This window comes from Pseudophryne corroboree, chromosome 10 (genome assembly GCF_028390025.1).
Source record: "Pseudophryne corroboree isolate aPseCor3 chromosome 10, aPseCor3.hap2, whole genome shotgun sequence".
Lineage (NCBI taxonomy): Eukaryota > Metazoa > Chordata > Amphibia > Anura > Myobatrachidae > Pseudophryne > Pseudophryne corroboree.
Window position 1 is genome coordinate 94,712,533 of NC_086453.1, and position 25,661 is coordinate 94,738,193.

A 25,661-nucleotide genomic window follows, 5' to 3' on the forward strand; every position below is an offset into this window, starting at 1 on the left:
CACTGTTTAATTTTAATATAATATTATGTACTCCTGGCTCCTGCTATAACCTATAACTGGCACTGCAGTGCTCCCCAGTCTCCCCCACAATTATAAGCTGTGTGAGCTGAGCACAGTCAGATATATATATACATTGATGCAGCACACTGGGCTGAGCAGTGCACACAGATATGGTATGTGACTGAGTCACTGTGTGTATCGTTTTTTTCAGGCAGAGAACGGATATATTAAATAAAACAAACAACTGCACTGTCTGGTGGTCACTGTGGTCGTCATTCACTAAACTCTGCACTCTCTTCTACAGTATCACAGCCTCAGGTCAATCTCTCTCTCTCTCTCTCAACCCTAATCTAAATGGAGAGGACGCCAGCCACGTCCTCTCCCTATCAATCTCAATGCACGTGTGAAAATGGCGGCGACGCGCGGCTCCTTATATAGAATCCGAGTCTCGCGATAGAATCCGAGCCTCGCGAGAATCCGACAGCGTCATGATGACGTTCGGGCGCGCTCGGGTTAACCGAGCAAGGCGGGAAGATCCGAGTCGCTCGGACCCGTGAAAAAAAACATGAAGTTCGGGCGGGTTCGGATTCAGAGAAACGGAACCCGCTCATCTCTACTTATCATCCCTTCATTGGTAAAACTACTGAAACCAAATGATACTTACTGCCAGGATAGTTTCTTATGAGAAGTTTTCTGACTTCATCATAAGCCAAGATAAGGGCTGTATATTGGATTCCAACAAACCAGTATTGGATTCTGTGTGGAAATAAGGAAAGATGTGTTAAAGATTTGACACAGACCTAGAACAAATTAATTACGAGGATCAGAGTGAATAAAAGTGAGACAAGGAAAAAATAGAGATTATTAAATGCTTTCTGTTTCCTGGTACTCACCGGAGGGGCATAAAATGCAGGGCATCACCCATCCCAGGGACGTAACACAGGAATGTTGCAATGCCTACTTGTGACAGCAGTCCAACGAAGATGATTTTATTCCTACATGTGACAGAATGAGCGTAAAGCAAGGACTTACTGAATTGCCTTTCTTTATTTTTACAACACAACAATTCACCCCACATATATAGACACGTATATCCAGCTGGAGTAGAGTAGTGGCTTACAAAGTTTCTCTTACGTCCTAGAGGATGCTGGGGACTCCAAAAGGACCATGGGGTATAGACGGGATCCGCAGGAGCTTGGGCACACTAAAAAGACTTTTACTGGGTGTGAACTGGCTCCTCCCTCTATGCCCCTCCTCCAGACCTCAGTTAGACTTTGTGCCCAGCAGTGACTGGACACACACTAGGGGAGCTCTACAGAGATTCTCCAGAAAGACTTTGTTAGGTTTTTTTATTTTCAGGGAGTCCTGCTGGCTACAGGCTCCCTGCAGCGTGAGAGTGAGGGGAGAGAAACAGGACCCACTTCTTCTTAGTTAAGGGCACTGCTTCTTAAGGTGGGTACACACTGGAAAGATATATCTGCAGATCAATTGATCTGCAGATATATCTATGGACGGATCGGGCAGTGTGCTGTGCATACACACTGCCCGATCCGTCGGGGACTGACGTCATGAACTGGGTGGGCGTGTACACACGCCCGCCCAGTTCAGCTGTCAATCACCGCCGGCCGCCGCAGCATGTGTACGGGCAGTCGGCCGACCGCTGTACACACACAGCGACGCGCCAATATATTGGTAGATATATTGGCCGTCGGCTGTGCTGCGGGGCCGACGCGATACGTCTGTGAACGACGGAGTTCACAGACGTATCGGCCGTACACACTGGCCGACGGACCCGCGATATATCGGACGTTCAAGAGAACGGACGATATATCGGCAATTGTGTACGGGCCTTTAGGCTACTGGACACCATTAGCTCCAGAGGGTTCGATCACTTGGTTCGCCTAGCTGCTTGTTCCCGGAGCCGCGCCGTCACCCCCCTCACTGAAGCCAGAAGAAAGAAGCCGGGTGAGTATTAGAAGTACCGAAGACTTCAGACGGCAGAAGACTTCAGTAACGGAAGGTACAGCGCAGCGGTAGCGCTGCGCTCCATGCTCCCACACACATCACCAACGGCACTTGCTGGGTGCAGGGCGCTGGGGGGGAGTGCACTGGGCAGCATGTTGCTGGGGTCACTTGAGGCTGGCAAACAGGCATATTAGGTGCACGGGCACTGTATTTCATACCCCCGCCAGCATAAAGATTTGAAAATTAGCGGGCTACAGTGCGCTGGGAAGGGGTGGGGCTTAGCTGCACATTGCTCACCAGCGCCATTTTCTCCTATTTCTACAGTGCTGCAGAGACGCTGGCCCGGACCTCCAAGCTCCCGCAAGTAACAGGGAGGGAAAAACGGGGGGGGGGGGAACACACAAAATTTGGTGCTTTCATGTTTAATCAGCGCTGATCATATATACTATTCATTTAGTGTATGGGCGCTGGGGTGTGAGCTGGCATACTCCCTCTGTGTTTCTCCCTAAGGGCTTCCCTGTGGGTCTGTCCCCGTGCTTGTGGCCTGTGTGAGTGTGTCGGCACTCGGTGTCGACATGTCTGAGCCTGGGTCTTCCTCCCCGGAGGAAGTTTTTGGGGGTGCAGAAAAGGATTTAGGTATGTCTCTGTCGACACAGTCGACTGCTGATTGGATGACTATGCTGAGTACACTGAATGCAAATATGGCTTTATTATCTAAGAGGCTGGATAAATCTGATTCTCAGACACAGACATGGAGACAGTCCGTGGAGGACGCTTTGTCTCAGGTACAGACAGTTTCGGGGTCACAGAAGCGTTCTTTTACCCAGATGGCAGATACAGGTACCGACACGGACTCTGACTCTGACGTCGATTTTAATGAAGCTTCTTTGCATCCACGGGTTGTCAAGAGTATTCAGTATATGATTGTAGCCATTAAAGATGTTTTACATATATCAGAGGAACCTGTCGTTCCTGACACAAGAGTTTGTTTATTTAAAGGGAAAAGACCTGAGTTAAAATTTCCCCCCTCTCATGAAATGAATGCGCTTTGTGAAAAGGCTTGGGAGTCGCCTGACAAACGGTGGCAGATTCCCAAGAGAATTTTGATGGCATATCCTTTCCCCTCTGACGACAGGGATAAATGGGAGTCGTCTCCAAATGTGGACAAAGCCCTTTCGCGATTGTCCAAGAAGGTGGCGTTTCCGTCTCCTGACACGGATGCTCTCAAGGATCCGGCGGATCGCAAGCTGGAGACGACATTGAAGTCCATTTTCATCAATACTGGTGCATTGCTCAGACCTGCTGTGGCGTCGGTATGGGCGAGTAGTGCTGTTGCTAAGTGGGCTGAAAATTTGGCTTCTGATATGGATGCTCTTGATAAAGATAATATTCTTTTGACTCTTGGTTATATCAAGGACGCTGCAGATTACCTAAAGGATGCGGCGAGGGATGTTGGCCTCTTGGGATCAAGAGCCAATGCCATGGCGATTTCGGCCAGGAGGGCGCTGTGGGTTCATCAATGGAATGCTGATGCCGAATCCAAGAAGGCTATGGAAGCTCTCCCTTTTAAAGGTAGAGTCTTGTTCGGTGACGGCCTGGCTGACCTGGTGTCTACCGCTACTGCGGGTAAGTCATCTTTTCTTCCCTATGTTCCCACACAACAGAAAAAGGCACCCCATCAGCATATGCAGTCCTTTCAACCTAATAAATACAGAAGAGGTAAGGGCTCATCTTTCCTCGCTTCAAAAGGTAGAGGAAGGGGAAGGAAGTCGCCTGCAGTGTCAGGCGCCCAGGAACAAAAGTCCTCCCCCGCCTCTACCAAACCCACCGCATGACGCTGGGGCTTTCCTGGGGGAATCCCTGCTGGTGGGGGGCCGTCTCCGGATATTCAGGCAGGTCTGGGTTCAATCAGCCCTGGATCCTTGGGTCGTAGACATAGTGTCCAAGGGGTACAAGCTGGAGTTTCAGGAGATGCCCCCCCCCCCGCCCCTTTTTCATATCGGCCTTGCCAGTTTCTCTTCCAGAAAGAGAAGTGGTAAATGCTGCAATACAAAAGTTGTGTCAACAAAGGGTCATTGTTCCCGTTCCCCCGTCCCAATGGGGGGAGGGGTTCTATACGAGCCTTTTTGTTGTACCGAAGCCGGACGGTTCGGTCAGACCGATTTTGAACCTAAAATCCCTCAATCCATACTTGAAGAACTTCAAGTTCAAGATGGAATCTCTTCGAGCTGTGATCTCAAGCCTAGAAGGGGGGGATTTTATGGCATCAGTCGACATAAAGGATGCCTACTTACACGTCCCGATTTCTCTTCCGCATCAGGCCCTCCTGAGATTTGCGGTGCAGGATTCTCATTTCCAATTTCAGACGTTGCCGTTTGGGCTTTCCACGGCCCCGAGGGTTTTCACCAAGGTTATGGCAGAAATGATGGTACTCCTTCGCAAGCGAGGGGTCACAATTACCCCGTACTTGGACGATCTCCTGATAAAGGCGAGGTCAAAGGAAAAATTGTTAAAGAATGTGGAACTCTCCCTGACAGTTCTGCAAAATCACGGTTGGATTTTAAATTTGCCAAAGTCTCAGTTACTTCCGACGACTCGATTGCACTTCCTGGGCATGATCCTAGACACGAAGCTTTAGAGAGTGTTTCTTCCGGAGGACAAAGCTCTGGAAATTCAGTCCATGGTCAAGGAGCTTTTGAGACCGACAAGAGTGTCGATTCTTCACTGCACTCGAGTGCTAGGGAAGATGGTGGCGGCTTACGAGGCCATTCCGTTTGGCAAGTTTCATGCCAGGGTGTTTCAGTGGGACCTGCTGGACAAATGGTCCGGGTCTCACCTACACATGCACCGGAAAAAAAGTCTATCTTCCAGGGCCAGGATCTCTCTCCTGTGGTGGCTGCAAAGCTCTCACCTACTAGAGGGATGCCGTTTCGGAATCCAGGACTGGGTCCTGCTGACCACAGATGCAAGTCTCCGCGGCTGGGGCGCGGTCGCGCAGGAAAGAAGTTTCCAGGGTAAATGGTCAAGCCAGGAATCTTCTCTCCACATAAATGTTCTCGAGTTAAGAGCCATTTACAATGGCCTCCTGCAAGCGAAGGACATTCTTCAGGGTCTCCCTGTTCTGATCCAGTCGGACAACATCACAGCGGTGGCGTACGTAAACCGCCAAGGCGGAACAAGGAGCAGGGCGGCAATGGCGGAAGCCACAAGAATTCTCAGCTGGGCGGAACAACATGTGAGCGCTCTGTCAGCAGTTTTCCTCCCGGGCGTGGACAACTGGGAAGCAGACTTCCTCAGCAGACACGATCTCCATCCAGGAGAGTGGTCTCTTCATCAAGAGGTATTTGCAGAAGTGGCAAGGCGTTGGGGAATTTCTCAGATAGACATGATGGCGTCTCGCCTCAACAAGAAGCTTCTGAGGTATTGTTCCAGGTCAAGAGACCCCCAAGCCTGTGCCCACTGCAACGCCCTGGTGACTCCGTGGGTGTTTCAGTCGGTATATGTGTTCCCTCCTCTTCCTCTCATTCCAAAGGTGCTGAGGATCAAAAGACGAACAAGGGTCCAGGCAATACTTGTCGTTCCGGATTGGCCGCGGAGAGCCTGGTATCCGGATCTTCAGGAGTTACTAGTGGAAGATCCCTGGCCGCTTCCTCTGAGAGAGGACCTGTTACTGCAGGGGCCCTGCCTCTTTCCGGACTTACCGCGGCTGCGTTTGATGGCATGGAAGTTGAACGCCAGATTTTAGCTCGGAAGGGTATTCCCGGGGAAGTCATCCCCACTCTCCTTAAAGCTAGAAAGGAGGTCACGGCAAAACATTATCACCGTATTTGGAGAAAATATGTGTCGTGGTGTGAAACCAAAGCAGCTCCTGCGGAGGAGTTTCACTTGGGTTGCTTCCTCCATTTTTTGCAGGCAGGCGTGGATGCAGGTCTGAAATTGGGTTCCGTCAAGGTGCAGATTTCGGCCTTATCTATTTTCTTTCAAAAGGAATTGGCCGTCCTTCCTGAGGTTCAGACTTTTGTGAAGGGAGTGCTGCATATCCATCCTCCATTTGTGCCACCCGTGGCGCCGTGGGATCTTGAAGTAGTGTTGCAATTTCTTATGTCTCACTGGTTTGAACCTTTGCGTAAGGTTGAGTTAAAGTTTCTCACTTGGAAAGTGGTCATGCTTTTGGCTCTGGCGTCGGCCAGACGAGTGTCCGAGTTGGCGGCCTTGTCTCACAAGAGCCCATATTTGATCTTCCATTCGGATAGGGCGGAATTGAGGACTCGTCAACAATTTCTGCCAAAGGTGGTTTCTTCGTTTCACATTAACCAACCTATTGTGGTGCCTGTGGCTACGGATGCTGTGGCGGTCCCAAATCTCTTGACGTTGTAAGAGCTTTGAAAATTTATATCGCTAGAACGGCTCTTACTAGGAAGACAGAGGCTCTGTTTGTCCTGTATGCTTCCAACAAGATTGGAAATCCTGCTTCTAAGCAGACTATTGCACGCTGGATTTGTAATACGATTCAGCAAGCTCATTCTTCGGCTGGACTACCGGTACCGAAGTCACTAAAGGCCCATTCTACCAGGAAGGTGAGCTCATCTTGGGCGGCTGCCCGAGGGGTCTCGGCAACTTTGCCGAGCAGTTACATGGTCGGGTTCAAACACTTTTGCTAAGTTCTACAAGTTTGATACCCTGGCTGATGAGGACCTCATGTTTGCTCAATCGGTGCTGCAGAGTCGTCCGCACTCTCCCGCCCGGTCTGGAGCTTTGGTATAGACCCCATGGTCCTTTTGGAGTCCCCAGCATCCTCTAGGACATAAGAGAAAATAGGATTTTAATACCTACCGGTAAATCCTTTTCTCCTAGTCCGTAGAGGATGCTGGGCGCCCATCCCAGTGCTGACTGTTCCTTGCAGTTGTATTAATACTGGTTACTTATGGTTACACGTGGTTTGTGTATCAGTTATGTTCAGCTTGTTGCTGTTGTTAATTCATACTGTTCTCTGGTTTCTTGCTACTCCGGTTGTACGGTATGTTTGTGGTGTGGGCTGGTATGTTTATCGCCCTTAGTTATCATAATAATTTTCCTCGAAATGTCTGTCTCTCCTGGGCACAGTTCCTATAACTGAGGTCTGGAGGAGGGGCATAGAGGGAGGAGCCAGTTCACACCCAGTAAAGGTCTTTTTAGTGTGCCCAAGCTCCTGCGGATCCTGTCTATACCCCATGGTCCTTTTGGAGTCCCCAGCATCCTCTATGAACTAGGAGAAAAGGATTTACCGGTAGGTGTTAAAATCCTATTTTTTCAGTCCACTGCCCTCCTGGTTGTATAAATTCATCCCCAAGCAACCCCCGACCCCACTGAGGAATAATAACTCAAAATAGTAACTACTGAATTAACATTATTCAGAATCCAATCCGGACCCCTAGGTCAATGCACCACCCTAAGGGATTGATACAGTGTGAGATTGGAGCATGAGGGGCCCACTGGGGAAATGCAATTTTAGGGGCTCATTCTTATGGGTGTGGCCAGCTACCAGAGGGGGTGTGGCCAGCCACCAAATTAGCCTTGACTAACTATTAGAGAATGCATGGTATGGGCTCCTTGAGATATATATATAATATATAAAATACTGCTAGTACATGCATTATAATGTACCAGGTTAATAACAGTAGTGCACTGTAGAAAATACACCATAGTCCTGTTCATTATAATGTAACATGTGTATAATGTATAATTTAAGTTCACAGTCTGAAACCTGGCACCCACTGGGGGTTTCCCTAGTACCAACCCTGGATTCCCCAGTCCAACCCTGAATTGATGGCCCCCATGTTGGGAACCATAGTATAGAGTAACGTATAACCCAGCCACACTGACAGCTTCTACAACATAATATTTACTGTAAAACCAGGACACGGTTACATGGACTGTCACTCAATGTTACCTGAAGAAATTGCGGGTTATGATGCTGTTCCTTCTGGTCTTTCGGATAAGAGTGTTGATCATCTGACAAACCACTATAGATATAAAGAAGGCTGAGTAGTTATACCACTCCTGCTCCAGGCGCTGTCTGTATGTCTGGGAAGGAGAGACAAGTTCACAGTGTTAACCAATCAGAGCACAGGTTTCAAATACGCTCATAAATTTCACTTTGTGTCGAAGGAGTCTGTCTCTGGCTGGCATGGCATGTCATTTATCACAATGGCGCTACACATTACTAGGCGCGCTCGCCCAGGAGTAGAGAAGAGCAAAGGTGAGCGATTTCTGCTGTTACATTACTGTTCCGTGGAGTGCCATTCTGCAATGCCTTAGTAAATTTGCATTTGTATGAAGTTATACTCTACAAATAGTGCTAAGTTACGCATTGGCCATTCATTCTGCTGTGTGGTGCGATTGGGGTTAGGACCCAGAACAAATGTTTGTTCAACTTCTTTGTGAATGTTCTGCAGGATAGATTTGACATTCTCAGACAGGGTGTGGTATATTGGCCCTCATTCCGAGTTGATCGCTCGGTAGCTGCTTTTAGCAGCAGTGCAAACGCTAAGCCGTCTCCCTTTGGGAGTGTATTTTAGCTTAGCAGAAGTGCGACAGAAAGGTTAGCAGTTCTGCTATTAAATATTTTCATGCAGTTCAGAGTAGCTCCAGACCTACTCCTACCTTGCGATCACTGCAGACAGTTTAGTTCCTGTTTTGACGTCACAAACACGCCCTGCGTTCGGCCAGCCACTCCCCCGTTTCTCCAGGCACGCCTGCGTTATCTGCTGACACGCCTGTGTTTTTTAGCACACTCCCGGAAAACGGTCAGTTGCCTCCCAGAAACGCCCCTTTCCTGTCAATCACTCACCGACCAGCCGAGCGACTGAAAAGCGTTGCTCGGCCTTGTGTAAAACTGCATAGTTTTGTGTGAAACTACTTGGCGCATGCGTACTGCGGCCCATACGCATGCGCAGAACAGCCGATTTTTAGCCAGATCGCTACGCTGCGAAAAACGGCAGCTAGCGATCAACTTGAAATGACCCCCATTGTGTCAATGTTCACAATGGTAACATTCATTATGCTGACATGAGAATGTTGGCATGGCTGTAATGTGGAGATTGAATATGCCGAAATTCATCATTGTCAACAATGATGTAATGTCGACATGAAATATTGACAGTGTGCTTTAGTCTAATTCTATCCCTAACCTTTTCCGGTAGCACTAGCCCTAATTGTAACACTGATGGAAATGTCGACGTTTTGACAATGTTAACATTTTTCTGATATCGAAATTGTGCAAATGACGACATTTTGTAGGTGTCGACAATAATGATGTTGAAATTTTAACCATGTCAACATCATCAGTGTCAACCAATACATTGTGAATGTCAACATTTTAAACAGGGACATTTTGACTGCATACCCTGAAATGGTGTTCTATACACAGTCCAGTCACATTATTATGACCACCTTCTACATCTGACGTCGGCAGCGCGTAGTCCATAAAGTACATCACGTGTCGTGCGCTGGCTTGGTGGGTATATAAGGTGTGCGATAGGCCGTCTGCACACATATCACTCATTGCTGTCATGGGTAAAAGGAGCGATTTATCCGAATTGCAAAAAGGAGATGATTATCGGCTTTTGGGCCAAGGGTGGAAGTATTTCTGAAACAGGGAGATTGTGAATTGTTTGCGTGCTGCTGTGGTTAATGTGTATCGTGACTGGACAAATGGTGCCATTGCTAATAACAGACATGGAAACTGCGGAGCACCACGTGCCATTGGTGTGAGAGGTGAACATCAGCTACGAAGGTGCGTGAGGGCTGACCGACACGCTACAGTGGAGCAGCTCACCGTCAAAATTAACCTGCGGGCTACCAGACGAGTGTCTAAAATTATAGTTCGGCCCGTCTAGCTGCTGTCCGTGCTGCAAACAGCGGTTACTCTGGCTATTAGCTGGTGGTCATAATAATGTGGCTCGACCGTGTATGTATATATATATATATATATATATATATATATATACACACACACTCTCTCCACTTTATTTGTCTCCAAGCTTCGATTAATCTCTCCCTCTGCCTGCCTGTGCTAGCTGCTTACCCATTCTTGTCCGTAGCTGTCCTCCAAGTCATTAAGTTTGTTATTCTCCCAGTTGACACGAAGATTGATAGTTATGATTGGAAGCCATCCCTGTGCAGCCATGACAGTGAAATAGTTCACGAACCCGGCATATGTTTCCATAGCAGCTGATGAAGAAGCAGAGTACTACAGATGAGTTTATAGTATGGTTATGGCTGGATCTCTGAATACCCCATTAAGACAGATAATTTTGCAGATGTGCAGTTTTGGAAACGTATTATTCAAGTTCCATTTATACTTTGCCATCAACTTGAAAGGCCTTCCCACACTGTATTTGTAAATCAAACAATTATATTATTTAGCTGTAAAAATAACTGTGTGTATCACAGATATTAGAAATATTAAAGCCCCATACACACTAGACGAGAAAGTAAAAGATATCGTTTAGAAGGGCTGATCTGAGCGATATCTTTGACTATCTCGTCTAGTGTGTACACTCAACATCATTGCATCGTTAATGACCCCCTCCCTCGTCTGAACAGTTCAGATGACGGAGGACCTAGTAAATAAGGGCCGTCGCTCCCTCCCCGCTGGCATCGCCAAGTGTCGGACCCCACAGCAGCCAATATTGCCGAGTACACACATCGGCTAATTACAGTATGAACATTTGAGGCAGTGGGCATGCAGATGTTACTTGGGTGTATGGTGTTGGTCTGGAAGGATTGGTATAATATACAAATATAGTATGTCTTAATAGATTTCTCCCAAATGAAGTGAACAGGTGTCACACATAAGGTATTGCACATAGGTTGCCTGGTAACGCACTTTTTACTATTTTTACTGTTTATGAATTATTTTTAGTCATTTGTAATCACAATTCTAATTTTATTCATTTAAATGTGGAAACAGATTACAAACTGCTTAAAAGGAATGTATTGCCTAAGGCTGGTTCTAAATACTAATTAGGTCGTTTTCATTAATTGGGTTTCCCACGCAAATTCCATAACACCACGGACCCCACACAACTTAATATATCCATAGCTGATTATACCAATCAGATTCTATAAGTAGATCTGGGCAGGGGTCAGTTCCTTGTTCTTTGTGGTGAGATTGGGGAGATGTCCAATAGTGGCAAATTCTGTGCGGACCACTTAAGGCCATTTTCCACTAGTGAAATTATGCCCCAAATATGGAGTGAGGTGAACATACAGAGGTAGGTGTATCAAACCTTCTAAATAGGATATGTGGAGAAGTTGTCCTTAGCAACCAATTCCATTCTAGAAATCATTTATCTATGCCGATAATAAAATGATAGGTAGAAGTTGATTGGTGCTGGTGCAGGAATTTGCGCCAGCTTAGTAAATTGTGGGGCAGCTGAAGCCGGTGCTCTTTATGATGAGCAGCAATATACAGTGTCGGACTGGGGCATAAAGAGCCCAATAGGGGAATGTAGTGGTAGCGGCTGATGCTTAGGGGTTTGGCCTATCACCACAGGGGTTTGGTTAAACATTAGCGAGTGCATGATCTGGGCCCCTTTATAAATATATGTAGTAAATACTGTTGGTGCATACATGATAATGTACCAGATTAATAACAGCAATGCACTGTTCACAATACACCACAGTCCTGTGCAGTATACTGTAACATATATATAATGTATAATTCAAGTGCACAGTCTAGAATCTGATCCATAGAGAAAGAGGTGGACCCTCAGGCAGTGGGGCCCAATGGAGGGTTCCCCTGTACCCCAGTGGGCCAGTCCACCTTGGCAATACAGAGTTTTAATTAGCACCTACTCTATGTAAATAAGCCTTTAGGGGAATTAAATAAAACAGACACATCTTGATGGGCAGAAGGAGGCTGAGAAGGAGCCAGATGATAATGCAGAGGAGAAGATGTAACAGTCAGTACAGGGCCAGATTAAGGCTTGTGTGTGCCCCGGGGCAAGTAAGTTGTGGGCGCTGCCTCCAATAAAATAGCCCCCCCCCCCCTAATATGGTTACAATGTCCCCACTGTATACACAGTGCAGCCCCCACCGGAGGTGCTCAATAGCTATTAATGTTAGAATTTGTTTGTTTTATTTTCTGGTGAGGAATGAAAATTCATACCTATGTGAAAATAGGAATATGACAGCAACTCCATGTTCACCAGTCGATCCTGGTACGGGTTACGGGGCTTTCTCAGCATAATGTCATTTTCAGCTTTCTCATAAGCTAAAGCAATGGATGGGATCTAGGGAAAAATGGGGAAACTAGTTAAAAGGCTCAAGAAAACTAAAGATAAAAGAGGAAATAGGGAATAAAGCAATGACTAAATATAGCAGCTTTCTACTTAATTTTTTTTGTCTTATTTCATAAGAATAGATATTTCTAAAGCTGTGAGAATAACTCAGTAGGGGTGATGTATCAAACCTTGGAGAGAGATGCAGTGGAGAAGTTTTCCAAAGCAACCAATCAGCTTGTAACGGTCATTTTGCAGACTGTGCTAGATAAATGACAGTTGGTAGCTGATTGGTTACTCTGGCCAACTTCTCCACTTTATCTCTCTCCAAGGCTTGATACATCTCCCCCAGTATGAAGTGTTGTATAAAAATTTTACTTTTTTACAAAGTCATCAACTTATGATTCCACTATCTTCTCATGAATACAGTAGGTAAATCAGAATTACAGATAGCCTCAGCTGTACTCACGGTGGAGATATGTCAAACCTTAAAAAGAGGATAAATGGAGAAGTTGCCCATAGCAATCAATCAGATCCTAACTACCATTTATCAAGTGCATTCCATAAAATGAATGTTAGAAGCTGATTGGGTGCTTTGAACAACTTCTAAACCTATACTCTTCAGAAGGTTTGATACATCCCATCCATGGTTTCCAGTTGTCTCTTGTATCCTTTCCTTACATCAGTAACTTCTATATCTAACAGGGTAACTCACAATGTCAGTGCCCAGTTCTATGAAGAGGATGGTGATGGTTCCAAGGGGCAAGGGGCAGCTAATGATGACATAGACCATGAATGGAATCATCTCTGGGATGTTCTTGGTCACTGTGTATGAAATAGATTTCTTCAGGTTGTCAAATATCAAGCGTCCTGCGGGAAAACGGCATTTGTGAGTTACTGGGGCATAAGCCATGAGGTAGAGAGAAATGGAGGAGGCAAAAACTAGGATGAGGTGCATATATAACATAGCAGATAAGCAGTGGTACTGTGTATTTGGGAGGACTCTATGGGGGGAATTCAAATGTTTGAAAAGTCTATTCGGAAAAAAACAGACACCCAACTGACTTTTCAAACAATTGAATATCCCCCTGTATTTCAAGTGGGATATTTGCCCATTTATAAAAGGGAGAATCAATACTAAAAATATCACATAGTTATATATTTCCATATTTCCTTGAGAAAGCAGCATCATTGAGATCCTTTCTGCCACAGAGATGGGAATGAGTACACATTTTTGGTTGTTTTTGTTGATTATCAGATTGGTTCCTAATGTTCGTATCTCACCTTCTTCCACGCCAGTCACTATTGAGGCAAAGTTATCATCCAGAAGAATCATGTCTGCCGCATGTTTGGCAGCATCTGAGCCAGCAATTCCCATCGCAACACCAATATCTGCTTTCTTCAGTGCTGGGGAGTCATTCACGCCATCACCAGTAACAGCCACAATGGCCCCCTGTAAATGGAAGATAAAATGTCATTGAGATACTGTGCTACCTACCTCCCATTCCTTGACTACACCCAAATGGCAACCTTAGCCATAATAGTCTTAGGGGGGAATTCAAATGTTTGAAAAGTCGGTTGGGTGTCTGTTTTGTCCTGTCTATTAGATAGGAAAAAACAGACACCCAACTGACTTTTCAAACAATTGAATCTCCCCCATTATGTTCTACTGTATTTTGTTTAATCATCATCTCAGTTTCTAACTGAAGTTTATGTATCACCTTAAAATGTTTTGCTCACCAAATGTATATCAAAAGCATATATTCATGAAATCACTCTTGGAACATGTAAGGAAAGGCAGTACATACAGTAATAAAGATTAACTGCCATATGATCAACCAAAAGGGAATGTATGATCGAGTTTAGGCCTATGAACATCAGCAGCCACAATCTCTCAGAGACATTCCAGAGTATCGTAATCTGCACATTAACTTTGGGATATTTGGTAATAGGCGTATGTTTTCTTTTACATTGATTCTTATGCATCACCTGTATGAATCCTTCTCATTCATATCTTGCATGTCTTAATCTTTTACTTACCAGTCTCTGACATCCCTCTACAATGAGTAGCTTTTGCTGTGGTGATGTCCGTGCAAATACAATTTCCTGGTGATACTTCAAGATGTCGTCCAGTTCATCAGAGCTCATGTCAATGATTTCACCGCCATTAACAACAGCAGCACAAGCATCCCTGTAAATTGTAATAAATGTGTGAATACATTGACACAAGGGAAACCTTGGGATAAGCTGTGGGTGGTTGGATAAAGAATTGGTGAAGTACTAACCTTGGATTAACACTTTCAATTGGGATTGACAGTCTATTTGCAATGTCTTCTACTGTCTCAGTGCCGGTTGAGATTATACCAACACTTCTTGCAATTGCTTTAGCTGTAATTGGATGATCCCCAGTCACCATGATAACCTGCCAGAGACATGATGGAATACATTCAGTTATCAGAGATATTTTACCAGGTGCCTAATGTCTATTACCTGCCTAGTGACTATTAGCTGCTTGCAGAACCTTAAATGTTCAGATATCTACTGAGAATTATAAGCTTTGCATACATCAGAGACATACAACTGTTTGTGATTACCAACCTTAATGCCTGAACTGCGACACTTTGCGACTGCATCTGGAACACTGGAACGAGGTGGGTCAATCATGGAGATGAGACCAGCAAAGCATAGTCCATTTAGTGGAAAATTTCCACTTTCTGCATCAAACAAATAACCAGGTCCATAGGTAGAAGATGGGAGTAACAACTGACAAAACCCTGTGGATATAACAGAAGATATAATTTGAAAATAGCAAAAAGAACCATAGGTAAGAGGAAACATTTGAATCCAGAAAGGAGCCAGAGTGAAAATAAGTGGGGCCTTGAGGCTCACTTATACTATAATGTACAGAAGTGTTCATAAGCCAAGCAACAATGCCAGTATTTGCACTAACCAAGAACTCTTTCTCCCAGACTCCCCAGGGATAAGTATGCCTTTTCAAAGTCGCATCTCATTTCTTCATTTAGTGGCAATTCTTGTCCTTTTACCATGATGCTGCTACATCTCTCCAGGATCCGCTCTGGAGCTCCCTTCATCACCAGTAAGTAGCCCTTCTGAGCAGGATCCTCTGGGATATGGATAGAGACCTGGGTCGAATACAGAGATAAACTTAGAGGTGTAAAGAAGAGGAGAGAGAAAGTATGAATCAGTGTTGATTCAGGCTACTCAGTTTAAAGTTGGGTTTGTGATGCAGACTGGGTTTAAAGTTGGGTTTGTGAGGCTAGTTGTGAGGCTAGTTGCAGACTGATGACCCATGAAAGTAGCCACTCTCCCTTACCTGAATATAGTGCCAACTACAGGAAGGTAAGTTCTCTATGTAGTCTATTAGAAAGTGTATATTTATGAAATCATTCTAAATATAATAGGGGTTTTAAAGCCCCCTAGGGTCTGTTTTACAAACAAAATCCTTAACAAAGAGAGCTTTTAGGAGAGAAGTAAGAAAGTTTCGATAATTTACCTGGTACTTATTGCTTGAGTTGAATGGGATTTCCAATACTTTCTCATTTCTCTTTCTAATTTCCATCACATCTCCCAATAATTGTTCTGTAAATTTCAATAAAGCTGCTTCTGAGGCATCTCCATTGACCGTTTTCTGCACAAGAAAGGTGAGAGCAACTTAGATGGCTATCTTGATGGACCCAATGTCTGATGGAATGCCAATCACAATGGGCTATATCTGTGTATGCATTGTTTTATCAGTATGTATATTTACCTTGCTAATCGGAACCTCCTCCTGATTGGCACAGAATTCTGCCCGGTTGCATAGGGTGGCAACTGTTGACAGTGCTTGCCAGGTGGGCGAACTCTGATCAAATATTTCCCCTAGAGAGACAAACAGGTAACAAAGGTTATTGGGTTGTGTATTGTGCTTTCTATAGTGTGTTATCTAATGACATTGTACCCTGGACAGGTGTGTCTCATACAATAGTTATTCTGTATATTGTAACACTACACAGTTGTTTTATATGGGAGGTATTTGGAGTCTTACCGGTCTGGTCTTCACTGGTATCTGCATTGTGGATATACATATCAAACCACATGTGTGCCACCGTCATACGGTTCTGTGTCAGGGTTCCGGTTTTGTCAGAGCAGATGACAGAGGTAGATCCAAGAGTCTCCACAGCTTCCAAGTTCTTTACTAAACAGTTCTTCCTTGCCATACGCTTTGCAGTGAGTGAAAGACAAACCTAGAAGACCACACATGTATTATGGAATGCTAAAGTGTTTTTAAGGTATTGATGATGACGACGACGACAGTCTTCTATGAATGGCATAGTAAACAAGTAGTACTCACGGTCACAGTTGCCAGTAGTCCCTCAGGCACATATGCTACCACAATGCCGATGCAGAAGATAACGGAATTGAGAGGGCTGTATCCCATAGCGATAGAAATTATAAAGAAAAGCACTCCAACTCCCACTGCCAGAGCGCTGATCAGATGCACAAAATGCTCAATCTCCAAGGCAATGGGTGTCTTCTGGTCCCCGACTTGTGATGCCAGTAAGGCAATACGTCCAATCACTGTTTTGTCACCCGTGTTAATTACAATACCAGATGCTGCCCCTGCAGATCAAAAATAAAGACTTCATTATGTTGTAAAAACACTTATCACGGCCACTAAGTGTTAACATTTCAATCTAATGCTCAAAAATTCTCAGAGATGGAGCTGTGAACATGTGATTGGAAGGGCATATAAATGGAATCAAGTCGGTATAGTGGCTTAGTACTCACCTTCCAAGCAGGTTGTAGAATAGAATCCCAGGTTTTTGGTCTCTAGGGGATTATCATCGGTGCATTCCACACCACGAGGCTGAGCCTCAGATTCACCGGTGAGGGATGAGTTGTCAACCTGTGCAGTGGAACAAAGTTATTTTCAAGGGCTTAATTTTATTTGGCATGATCTAAAAAACATTTACAAAGTTAGACATCCAGGTATTCTCACCTTGCAACCATGGCTCTCCAGTATACGTAAATCAGCAGGAATTTTATCACCTCCTTTTACAAAGACAATATCTCCCACGACAAGGTTCTCCGCCAGCATCTCAATCCGTTTTCCATCACGAAGAGCCAAGGCTTGCTAAATTGACAAAAAAGACAGTTGGAAACAAAACTCATCTGAAAGTATAATTTAAGAACATTGCTAATCAATGCTAATCAATCAAACAATAGCCCTGGTGCCCTTCTCACCTGGGGTACCATGTTCTTAAAGCCAGCCATGATGTTGGTACTTTTGGCTTCCTGGTAATATGCAAAGAGGGCCGTCATCACCACCACTGCAATTAGGATGAGTGCCAACCAGAGCTGGAGACACAAATGGATTATGAGTTATAAAATACGCAGAAAAGACCAGCAAAGCATTTGGCTTACACAACTTAAAATGTAAGCAAGTACAGGCAATATCTTTTTTATCCTTACATTGTCTTTAGCAACATTGGGATCTTGAGCAGCTTGTAGGCCATACGCAAGGAAACATAATGCTGATGAAATCCAGAAGACAATTGAGAATCCACCAGTCATTAACAACATAAATTTGACGATCTCAGGGGTTCCTTTCGGAGGACTCAGTTTGTTAGGTCCATCCCGGACAAGAATTTCCTGGGCAGAAGCAGTACTCAGGCCCTAAAATAAAACAGCATGTCAGAATATCGTTTGGGGTATATTTACTTAAGATCGATTTTCTAAATCCATGCTGGGTTTCCAGAGCTAAAACACATTTACTGACATGTAAAGATTAATATAAAAAAATCATGTGACTAAATGTTTTAGCCCCTGAAACCAAACATCGATTATGATTGATTTCATTGATTTGGAATAGATAGAAAAACTTTGATTTGATAAATGTAATTAATTACCTATTTGAAACTAAGAGCTTGATGCACACAATCAAATTTACATGGATTTATAGCAGTATATTGTGCTCTGCCATACAGTATATGAATATTTAATTATACTGCCATTATAATAGGCACGAACAAAAACAATTGGAGGGCTGATTGTGACCTGTGAGCAAATAATAAGCAAATAACTTTGCACCTTGTTAAAACTAGGTTACCCTTCAGGTGGGGCAGATTCAAAATGTGCAGAGGGATTTAGATTTGAGAGGGGCATGTCCAAACTCAAATCTAAGTTGCTGTGTAAAAATAAAGCTGGCCAGCATATGTAGGTGACATGTAAAAGCAGCCAGTATTTACCCTGCATGCAAAATAAATAAATGTATTTGCAGTGGCGTCACTACAGAGGTGCGGGCTGCTCCCTGGGGTCACCCACCGAGGGGTGACACCAAAATGCCTGCTCCTCTTCAGTGACAGGAACCAGGTGCTGCACTGTGACATCACACTACATGCAGCACTCGGCTCCTGTCACAGTGTAGTAACCAGCACTGCAGACATTCTCCGGGTGCAGCCCAGCATCTCCAGGGCCTCAGGGTGATGAAAATGGGGGTCAGGCCATGAGACCACTGGGTGTCACCAAGGCTAGTGATGCACCTATGTATTTGCACCCATTAAGTTCAGCATGACGTGTTCCAGACTGTGCAAAGATACTTCCTATCATTTGCTTTGCTCCTAACTCAGAATTAGCCTCTTTGTGTGCAAATTTAAATAAACCGGAAAGAATGGCTAAAAATAAAATAAAGATAATGCAAGATTATAGACAGTAAGCGAGACCATCCAAAATGCTATAACCCTAGGGTGTAAGCCTTACCAGTTTGATATCCACTGAGTATTTCCTTTCCAATTCATCAACACTTAATTTGTGGTCCGTCTGCAAAAGAAAGCGTGTTAGCATCATACCTGTAATTCTGCAGGTCCCTTTATTCCATAATCTTCCCATTTCTTTTCTGAGGGCCAGATTCAGAGATGTACCCATGGTTTGTATACAGAACATCTTCAATGTTTTCTGATCTACACATGCGCAGGATCAACACTGCACATGCACAGATCTCTGTATGAGATGACGGTCGCAGTCCCCCTAAGCCACAGCATGAGTGACATGTTGCAGCCATATGGGGCGGAGAAGGGGCTATGACCAGCATACCAGAAAACGGGGGCATGTCAACCCCATTTATTGCAAAAGCTGGGGGCTGCCCCATTGGATGCAGCTTTGCCGACATTGGCGGCTTGAAAACACAGGTCATCCTGAGTAACCTGGTGTTTATTCAGATGACTGATGTTCATGCAAATGATCCGATGCAGCGTCTTCAGATGCAGCAGCAGATCACAGACACGGGGTGTCTTTTTGCACAAGGCACCTCCTGCCGCATTGACACATTTTAATACAGCTGCTGCACACAAAGACATAGCAGATAAGCCACTGTGTCCATCTGAATCAGGTCCTGTCTGTATTACAACTCCTACTTCTATAATTCTATTGGACCTGTGTCTTCTGCCCACAATCATAGAGTGTGTGTCTTCTGAACTCCCACTGTCCTGAACCAAAGCTACAGATGTGTCCACTTACATCTTTGCTATTTTGCTAAATTTGGCACAACATGTAAAACACGGCTAAGCTGTTTTTCATGAGTAGCGAGTGGATGGATTTCAAAATTTTTGCTTGCCATAATAGAATTTGTATAAAGTAACATAGTAAAGAAGCAAGTTAAGAAAAATCACAAGGCATGGCTAAATCTCTGAGTCTATCGCATGCAAAACCAAGCCATACATGGCGGGATATAGCAAAGATGTATGTGGACACATCTTGTATATAGTCTGGACCTCAATTTGTGGCTCTAAAGTGCCAGACAGAACCATGAGAATCTCAAGAATTCCATCATCCTTCCACAACTTACAGTAGATGACCTTAGCTTTAACTTACAATCTCCAACTCCTGTTTGAGTTTCTGTACTTTGGCATCTGATTTCTTTCCTTTCTTCCAAGGTAGCGCGATGCCCTTAGATTTCTCAGTTTTTGGTTCTTCCTTAACAGTGATGACAGACACATCAGGTGGCTTCTGCAGGTAGGACAAGACAAAAAAAAAAGAAACCTTTTAGGATATGACGTTCATATGGTACACCATGTCTTCATTTCAAGTGCCTAACTACAGATAGTATAACAATATGACACTCTCCTTTGGTAAGAATGATCTGATTTATCATACACGACAAAGAGAAACAGAATCTCAGTCTGAGTCAATGAACAGAGATTTTTGATTATAGGCAGGTAGACAAAGGGCTGGGAGATACAATGAAAACACAATGGGGGCAATTCCATTTAAAGTGATGGCAGCATTCTGTGGCATGTGCCCCGAATGATGCAAGATAAAAAAATAATATATAAAATAGATGGCACACTTATACCAATATAGAATGAAATGACAAATCTGACATAAAATGTGAATTTAAACCAGTTGCTATAAATGGACCTTGCAGTAGTGGTAGGCGTGCTGTGGTTCTACAGCATTCGGCATCCCTCAATAGACTGCCAGTCACTGCTATGTCTCTACTTTTATCATTGTAATCATCTGAACAAGAATTGCTAATTCTGTAGGCTTCTGTCTTGAAAAGAAAGCCAGAGAAAGCAATATAACCTGTTCTGTATGCTCAGGTGTTGCAAAAAGTGCAATACTGTTAATAAGAAATTATACATCTGTGAGCTCTCCTATAAGTAGACATAAACCATTTTTTGATAGGAATGGTACTAGAAAGTGGACGTTCGCTTTGGAGATGAGAAATACACAATTGTTTCTGAACATATACAAATTCTCCAATCTAATTCTAATCAATTTTTGGAAAAAACAAACAAACAAACAAACAAACAAACAAACAAACGTTAGTGACATTTAGTGATAATGTTACAGAATTGTACTAACTGGGCAACTCTAGATACAATCTATGACAGTATAGACTGGCATATTATATTATTCTCCCATTATGTTTCCAATCCCTTTCTGAAATCAACCCAACATCTAGCATCAAATACACTGTACATATTTAATCAAGAAAATACTGGAAGAGATCTTACCATGGAAGACATTCTTGTATGATGAGGAGTAGCAGATAGTCCCAAGTGTAGCAGTTGTGATAGTTCTCCAAAGGAGATAGCGGAAGAACAGTACTGTTACCTACTGCAGTCCTAGCTATTGATTGGCCAAGGATGCCATTGCCTAAGAAGGACCAAATGCTGAGATTATATATATGGTCTGGCCCCTCCCTGTGACACCACCTCCAGGTAATGAGTACAATACACCTACAATCCAGCTACACCAGGTTTTCTCCAGATAGACAGGTATTTATACTGTGCAATGTGCAGATGGCAGATGTTAGTGATGTACTTTCTATTCTGTGTACTATGAGTAAGAGACTGATAACCTTTAGTACACGAGACAAATATATAGAAACAAATATACTAAAACTACAGGTTTATAAAGTATATACCGTACAAACTGCAGATTATTCCTTTATAGCCAGGTGTGGTGTTCAGAAGTGGTATGTATAATTAATTATTGCACTACTGTACATCTTCATGTTCTTAGTTAAGAAATGGATGATAGGAATGTAGAGTCACAATAAAGACTGCGCTCACAGTTTAAATGTGCTGCTAATTAATTAGATAATACAATATGGCTAAAAAATGTATGAAACGATAAAAATGTAAAATTAAAACCAATTGTAAAAATGATTCTATAATTATATAAAAAAAGATGATAAATGAAATAAAAAAAGTATTGTCCACTATACACAGGGCTCTTGATAGATTTATCCTATTTTATTTAATTTCACTTACCATCATTATATTATAATTTTACTATGTTATATACTTGTTTTTCATTTTAAATTGTTAGAATTTTACAGATTGCAAGTCTCTATATATCTATGGGAGGAATTCAATTGTTGTTTGCACCAGTAGCCAGTAGAGGGGGCCCCGATGAAGCATTTCAATTGTTGCTCCGTTCGGGCTCGAACGGCCACTGGCACTGACATTTCCGCTGGAAGCCCCCCCGTGCTGGAGAGCAGGGCACACAAACAGCTCTTCATATTCACCCAGCACTTGGGTCAGGTTTAACCATTTGATGCGACTAAACCCGGCCTGTCTGGGCGCTATCAGCGTAAAAAAAACCCAAAGCATGTTGGCATCTGTCTTGTAATTGTACAGTACCCTTTATTCCATATTCTTGCCATTTCTTTTCTGAGGGCCAGATTCAGAGTTGTATACAAAACGTCTTCAATGTTTTCTGGTCTGAACATCTGCAGGATCAACACTGTGCATGCGCAGATCTCTATATGAGACGATGGTCGCAGTCCCCCTAAGCCATAGCATGATTGACATGTTGCAGCCATATGTGGGCAGAGAAGGGGCTACGACCAGCATTCCAGAAATCGGGGGCATGTCGACAACATATACTGGGCATGCAAAAGCTGGTAGCTGCCCTATTGGGTGCAGCTTTTCTGGCCCTGTCTGCCTGAAAATACAGGTCATCCTGAGTAACATGAGGTTTACGCAGATGACCGATGTTCAAGCAGATGATCCGATGCTACGTCTTCAGACGCAGCAGCAGATCACAAACAGGACGTGTCTATTTGCACGGCTAAACCTGGCCTATCTGGGCACGATCTGTAACTGTACAGTATGATGACAACATAATTGAATTGCACCCCACGATCTCCTGTCACTTTCGATGGGAGACCGGGCACGCGAAACAATTGAAATTCCCCCCTCTATCTATCTATCTATCTATCTATCTATCTATCTATCTATCTATCTATCTATCTATCTATCTATCTATCTATCTGTCTGTCTGTCTGTCTGTCTGTCTGTCTGTCTGTCTGTCTGTCTGTCTGTCTGCCTGCCTGTCGGTCTGCCTGCCTGCCTGTCTGTCTGTCTGTCTGTCTGTCTGTCTGTCTGTCTATCTATCTATCTATCTATCTATCTATCTATCTATCTATCTATCTATCTATCTGTGCAATAGATAAGTGTTCATCGCTTTCAACAGGGCAACCAACAATCATGCTGACAAAATAAATGTATAGATAATTATATAATAATAATAATAATAATAATAATAATAATAATAATAATAATCATCATCATCATCATCATCATATTATGGAAGAGTGAAAAATACAATGGCCTCTAAAGCAGCTATGAAGAAGACATTTTGGTGGTAGAATTTTACAGCATGACCTTGCTCCTTGATTCTTCAAGAATAATGAAGAACATTTCTGAAAACCTGAAAACAAACATACTTCTATGGCCTGGGAACTCCGTTGATTTAATTATTATTGAGAACTTATGAGGTATAGCAGTGGTTCTCAATCTGGGGCACTGGTACCCGGAGTGATACTCGCTGTGACAGTAAGGGGTACTTGAAAAATGTTCTGTAATAGTGGAGCAGGGCTGGACTGCCATTCATCATAGTAGGACGACTCTGATAAATAAAGTATATTCCTTTGAAAGAAGTGGACTATAGTTTTATTGTCAATTTATTTATATTTGTATAAATCGTTATATGCAGGGGTGTAGCGAGGGTGGCTCCGTTGGAGCGCGAGCTCTAGGCGCTGTAAAGTTAGAGGGTGCACCACAGAGGAGGAGGAGCAGAGGAGACACACACTGACTCAGACTCTGAGACTAGGTAGGGAAAAGGGCAGGCAGAGGTGACAGCAGGAGGCACTGACAGCCAGCACATGCTAGATCTCTCCCTGCCCCTCAAGCTGCTGCAGAGCAGGTATTTCTGCTCCTCAGGCAATTCTGGGACATTATTTTCATTGATAAATTGGGAGATTATCAGATCTGGGGAGGGGGGCAGTTTTGGGCATTATTTTCATTGAGAGATTGGGGGTATTTTCAGGTCTGTAGGAGGTCATGTGTGGGGCATTATTTTCATTAAGGTATTGTGAGTGTTGTGAGGTCAGGTCAGTCAGGGCATACATAGTGTTTTTAATTTATTTGAATTAAAAAAGTAAATTATTGAATACAGCTACTTCCATAGTGGCTTTGCCATGGTGTAACATGTATAAGGGGCTTTACTGTGGCATAATATGTGCAGTATAAGGAGCTTTACTGTGGCATAATGTGTTTAAGCGGCTCCACTGTGTGGCGTTACGTTTATAAGCAGCTCTTCTGTGTGGTGTAATGTGTATAAGCAGCTCTTCTGTGTGGTGTAATGTGTATAAGCAGCTCTTCTGTGTGGTGTAATGTGTATAAGTAGCTCTTCTGTGGGGTAATGTCTATAAGCGGCTCTACTATGGTGTAACATGTATAAGCAGCTCTCCTGCGTGGCATAACGTATATAAGTGGCTGTACTATGATGTGACATGTATAAGCAGCTCTACTGTGTGGTGTAATGTGAATAATAGAGAATACTGTGTGGTGTAATGTGAATTGGTACTATTAGGTGGCCATGCCCCAATATTTTAGTTATGTGCTTTCAGCGCGTACTGTCCATATTTTATACATGGGGGCACCCAAAGAAACTTTTGCAGTGAGCTCTACAAGGTCTAGAACTGACCCTGTCACTATTTTAAATAGTGTTTCTTTTCAAATGTAAAATGCCATCACATGTTGGCCAGGCCCCCAATTCAGTACAGGGGAGAGGGATGCCAAAACATACCCTTGCTCCGGGCACCATGGCGCCTAGCTACACCTCTGATTATATGTATAATTCACCCTATTCCTGTTTCAGGTTTTTTTTTAAATCTTGCTTATAGAACATTACTATTGGTCGACATGAAGTAGGTTGACGTGATCAAAAGGTCAACATAACAATGTATTGCACAGCATGTGGTCGACATGAAGTTTTCACAATTTTATTTTAATTTTTATAACTTTTTCATACTTTACCATCCACGTGGACTACGATTGGGCAGGTAACCTGCCCAAAGCATGACGAGGGGATGCTGTACACCAACTGGGGGTCCATGTGCTAACAGTTATAAACTGACACCCTAAAAAACTCATGTTGACCTTTTGCATGTACGGCGGCCATTTTGCCAGTGATTTTTGCAGCTGCTGCAGCGCCAACGTTGCAGGACTCCTGAAAGGTAAGTAATTAAACATGGGTGCAGTGTGTGTGATGTGGGCCCCACTGGTCTCAAGGGCCCATGTGCACAATACACACTGCACCAATTATAGATATGCCACTGTATATGAATAATGTAACATATTTAAAAAGCAAGCTTTGTCCCAATTAATTATGCAAGCTATTCATTATGTATAAGGAATGATCACAATGTGAACAGGTTTTTTTTTAGAAACTATTTTGCAGCTTGTATTATCCAGTTGTAGTGAACTATATGCTCATTACCTGCATGATAATGGTCTGCCCTTCCCTAGAGGCAGGAAAGAGGATGATACAGGTTGTACTAGTGCGACTGACTGCAGAACCTAGAGCTGGTGAACTCCGGTTCTATTATCAGGGAAGTCTGGCCAGTCAAAATTCCCG

The 25,661-nt window shown here is 43.7% G+C and overlaps 1 protein-coding gene across 1 annotated transcript in view; it reads right to left on the bottom strand.

Moving 5' to 3' along the window:
- Positions 1–620: 620 nt before the first annotated feature.
- LOC134965213 (potassium-transporting ATPase alpha chain 2-like) overlaps positions 621–25,661 on the bottom strand; it is a 55,215-nt gene continuing 30,174 nt past the window's right edge. The window contains exons 2-22 of the mRNA XM_063941721.1: positions 20,100–20,234; positions 18,990–19,049; positions 17,703–17,906; positions 17,475–17,588; positions 17,230–17,364; positions 17,019–17,136; positions 16,582–16,850; positions 16,276–16,474; positions 16,000–16,109; positions 15,745–15,879; positions 15,181–15,373; positions 14,829–15,004; positions 14,516–14,652; positions 14,271–14,421; positions 13,515–13,683; positions 12,946–13,100; positions 12,119–12,242; positions 10,031–10,176; positions 7,895–8,028; positions 894–995; positions 621–756 (exon numbers count right to left, since the gene is read on the bottom strand). Coding sequence (XP_063797791.1) covers positions 621–756; positions 894–995; positions 7,895–8,028; positions 10,031–10,176; positions 12,119–12,242; positions 12,946–13,100; positions 13,515–13,683; positions 14,271–14,421; positions 14,516–14,652; positions 14,829–15,004; positions 15,181–15,373; positions 15,745–15,879; positions 16,000–16,109; positions 16,276–16,474; positions 16,582–16,850; positions 17,019–17,136; positions 17,230–17,364; positions 17,475–17,588; positions 17,703–17,906; positions 18,990–19,049; positions 20,100–20,234 — 3,102 coding nt within the window. The remainder of the gene's footprint in view (positions 757–893; positions 996–7,894; positions 8,029–10,030; positions 10,177–12,118; positions 12,243–12,945; positions 13,101–13,514; positions 13,684–14,270; positions 14,422–14,515; positions 14,653–14,828; positions 15,005–15,180; positions 15,374–15,744; positions 15,880–15,999; positions 16,110–16,275; positions 16,475–16,581; positions 16,851–17,018; positions 17,137–17,229; positions 17,365–17,474; positions 17,589–17,702; positions 17,907–18,989; positions 19,050–20,099; positions 20,235–25,661) is intronic.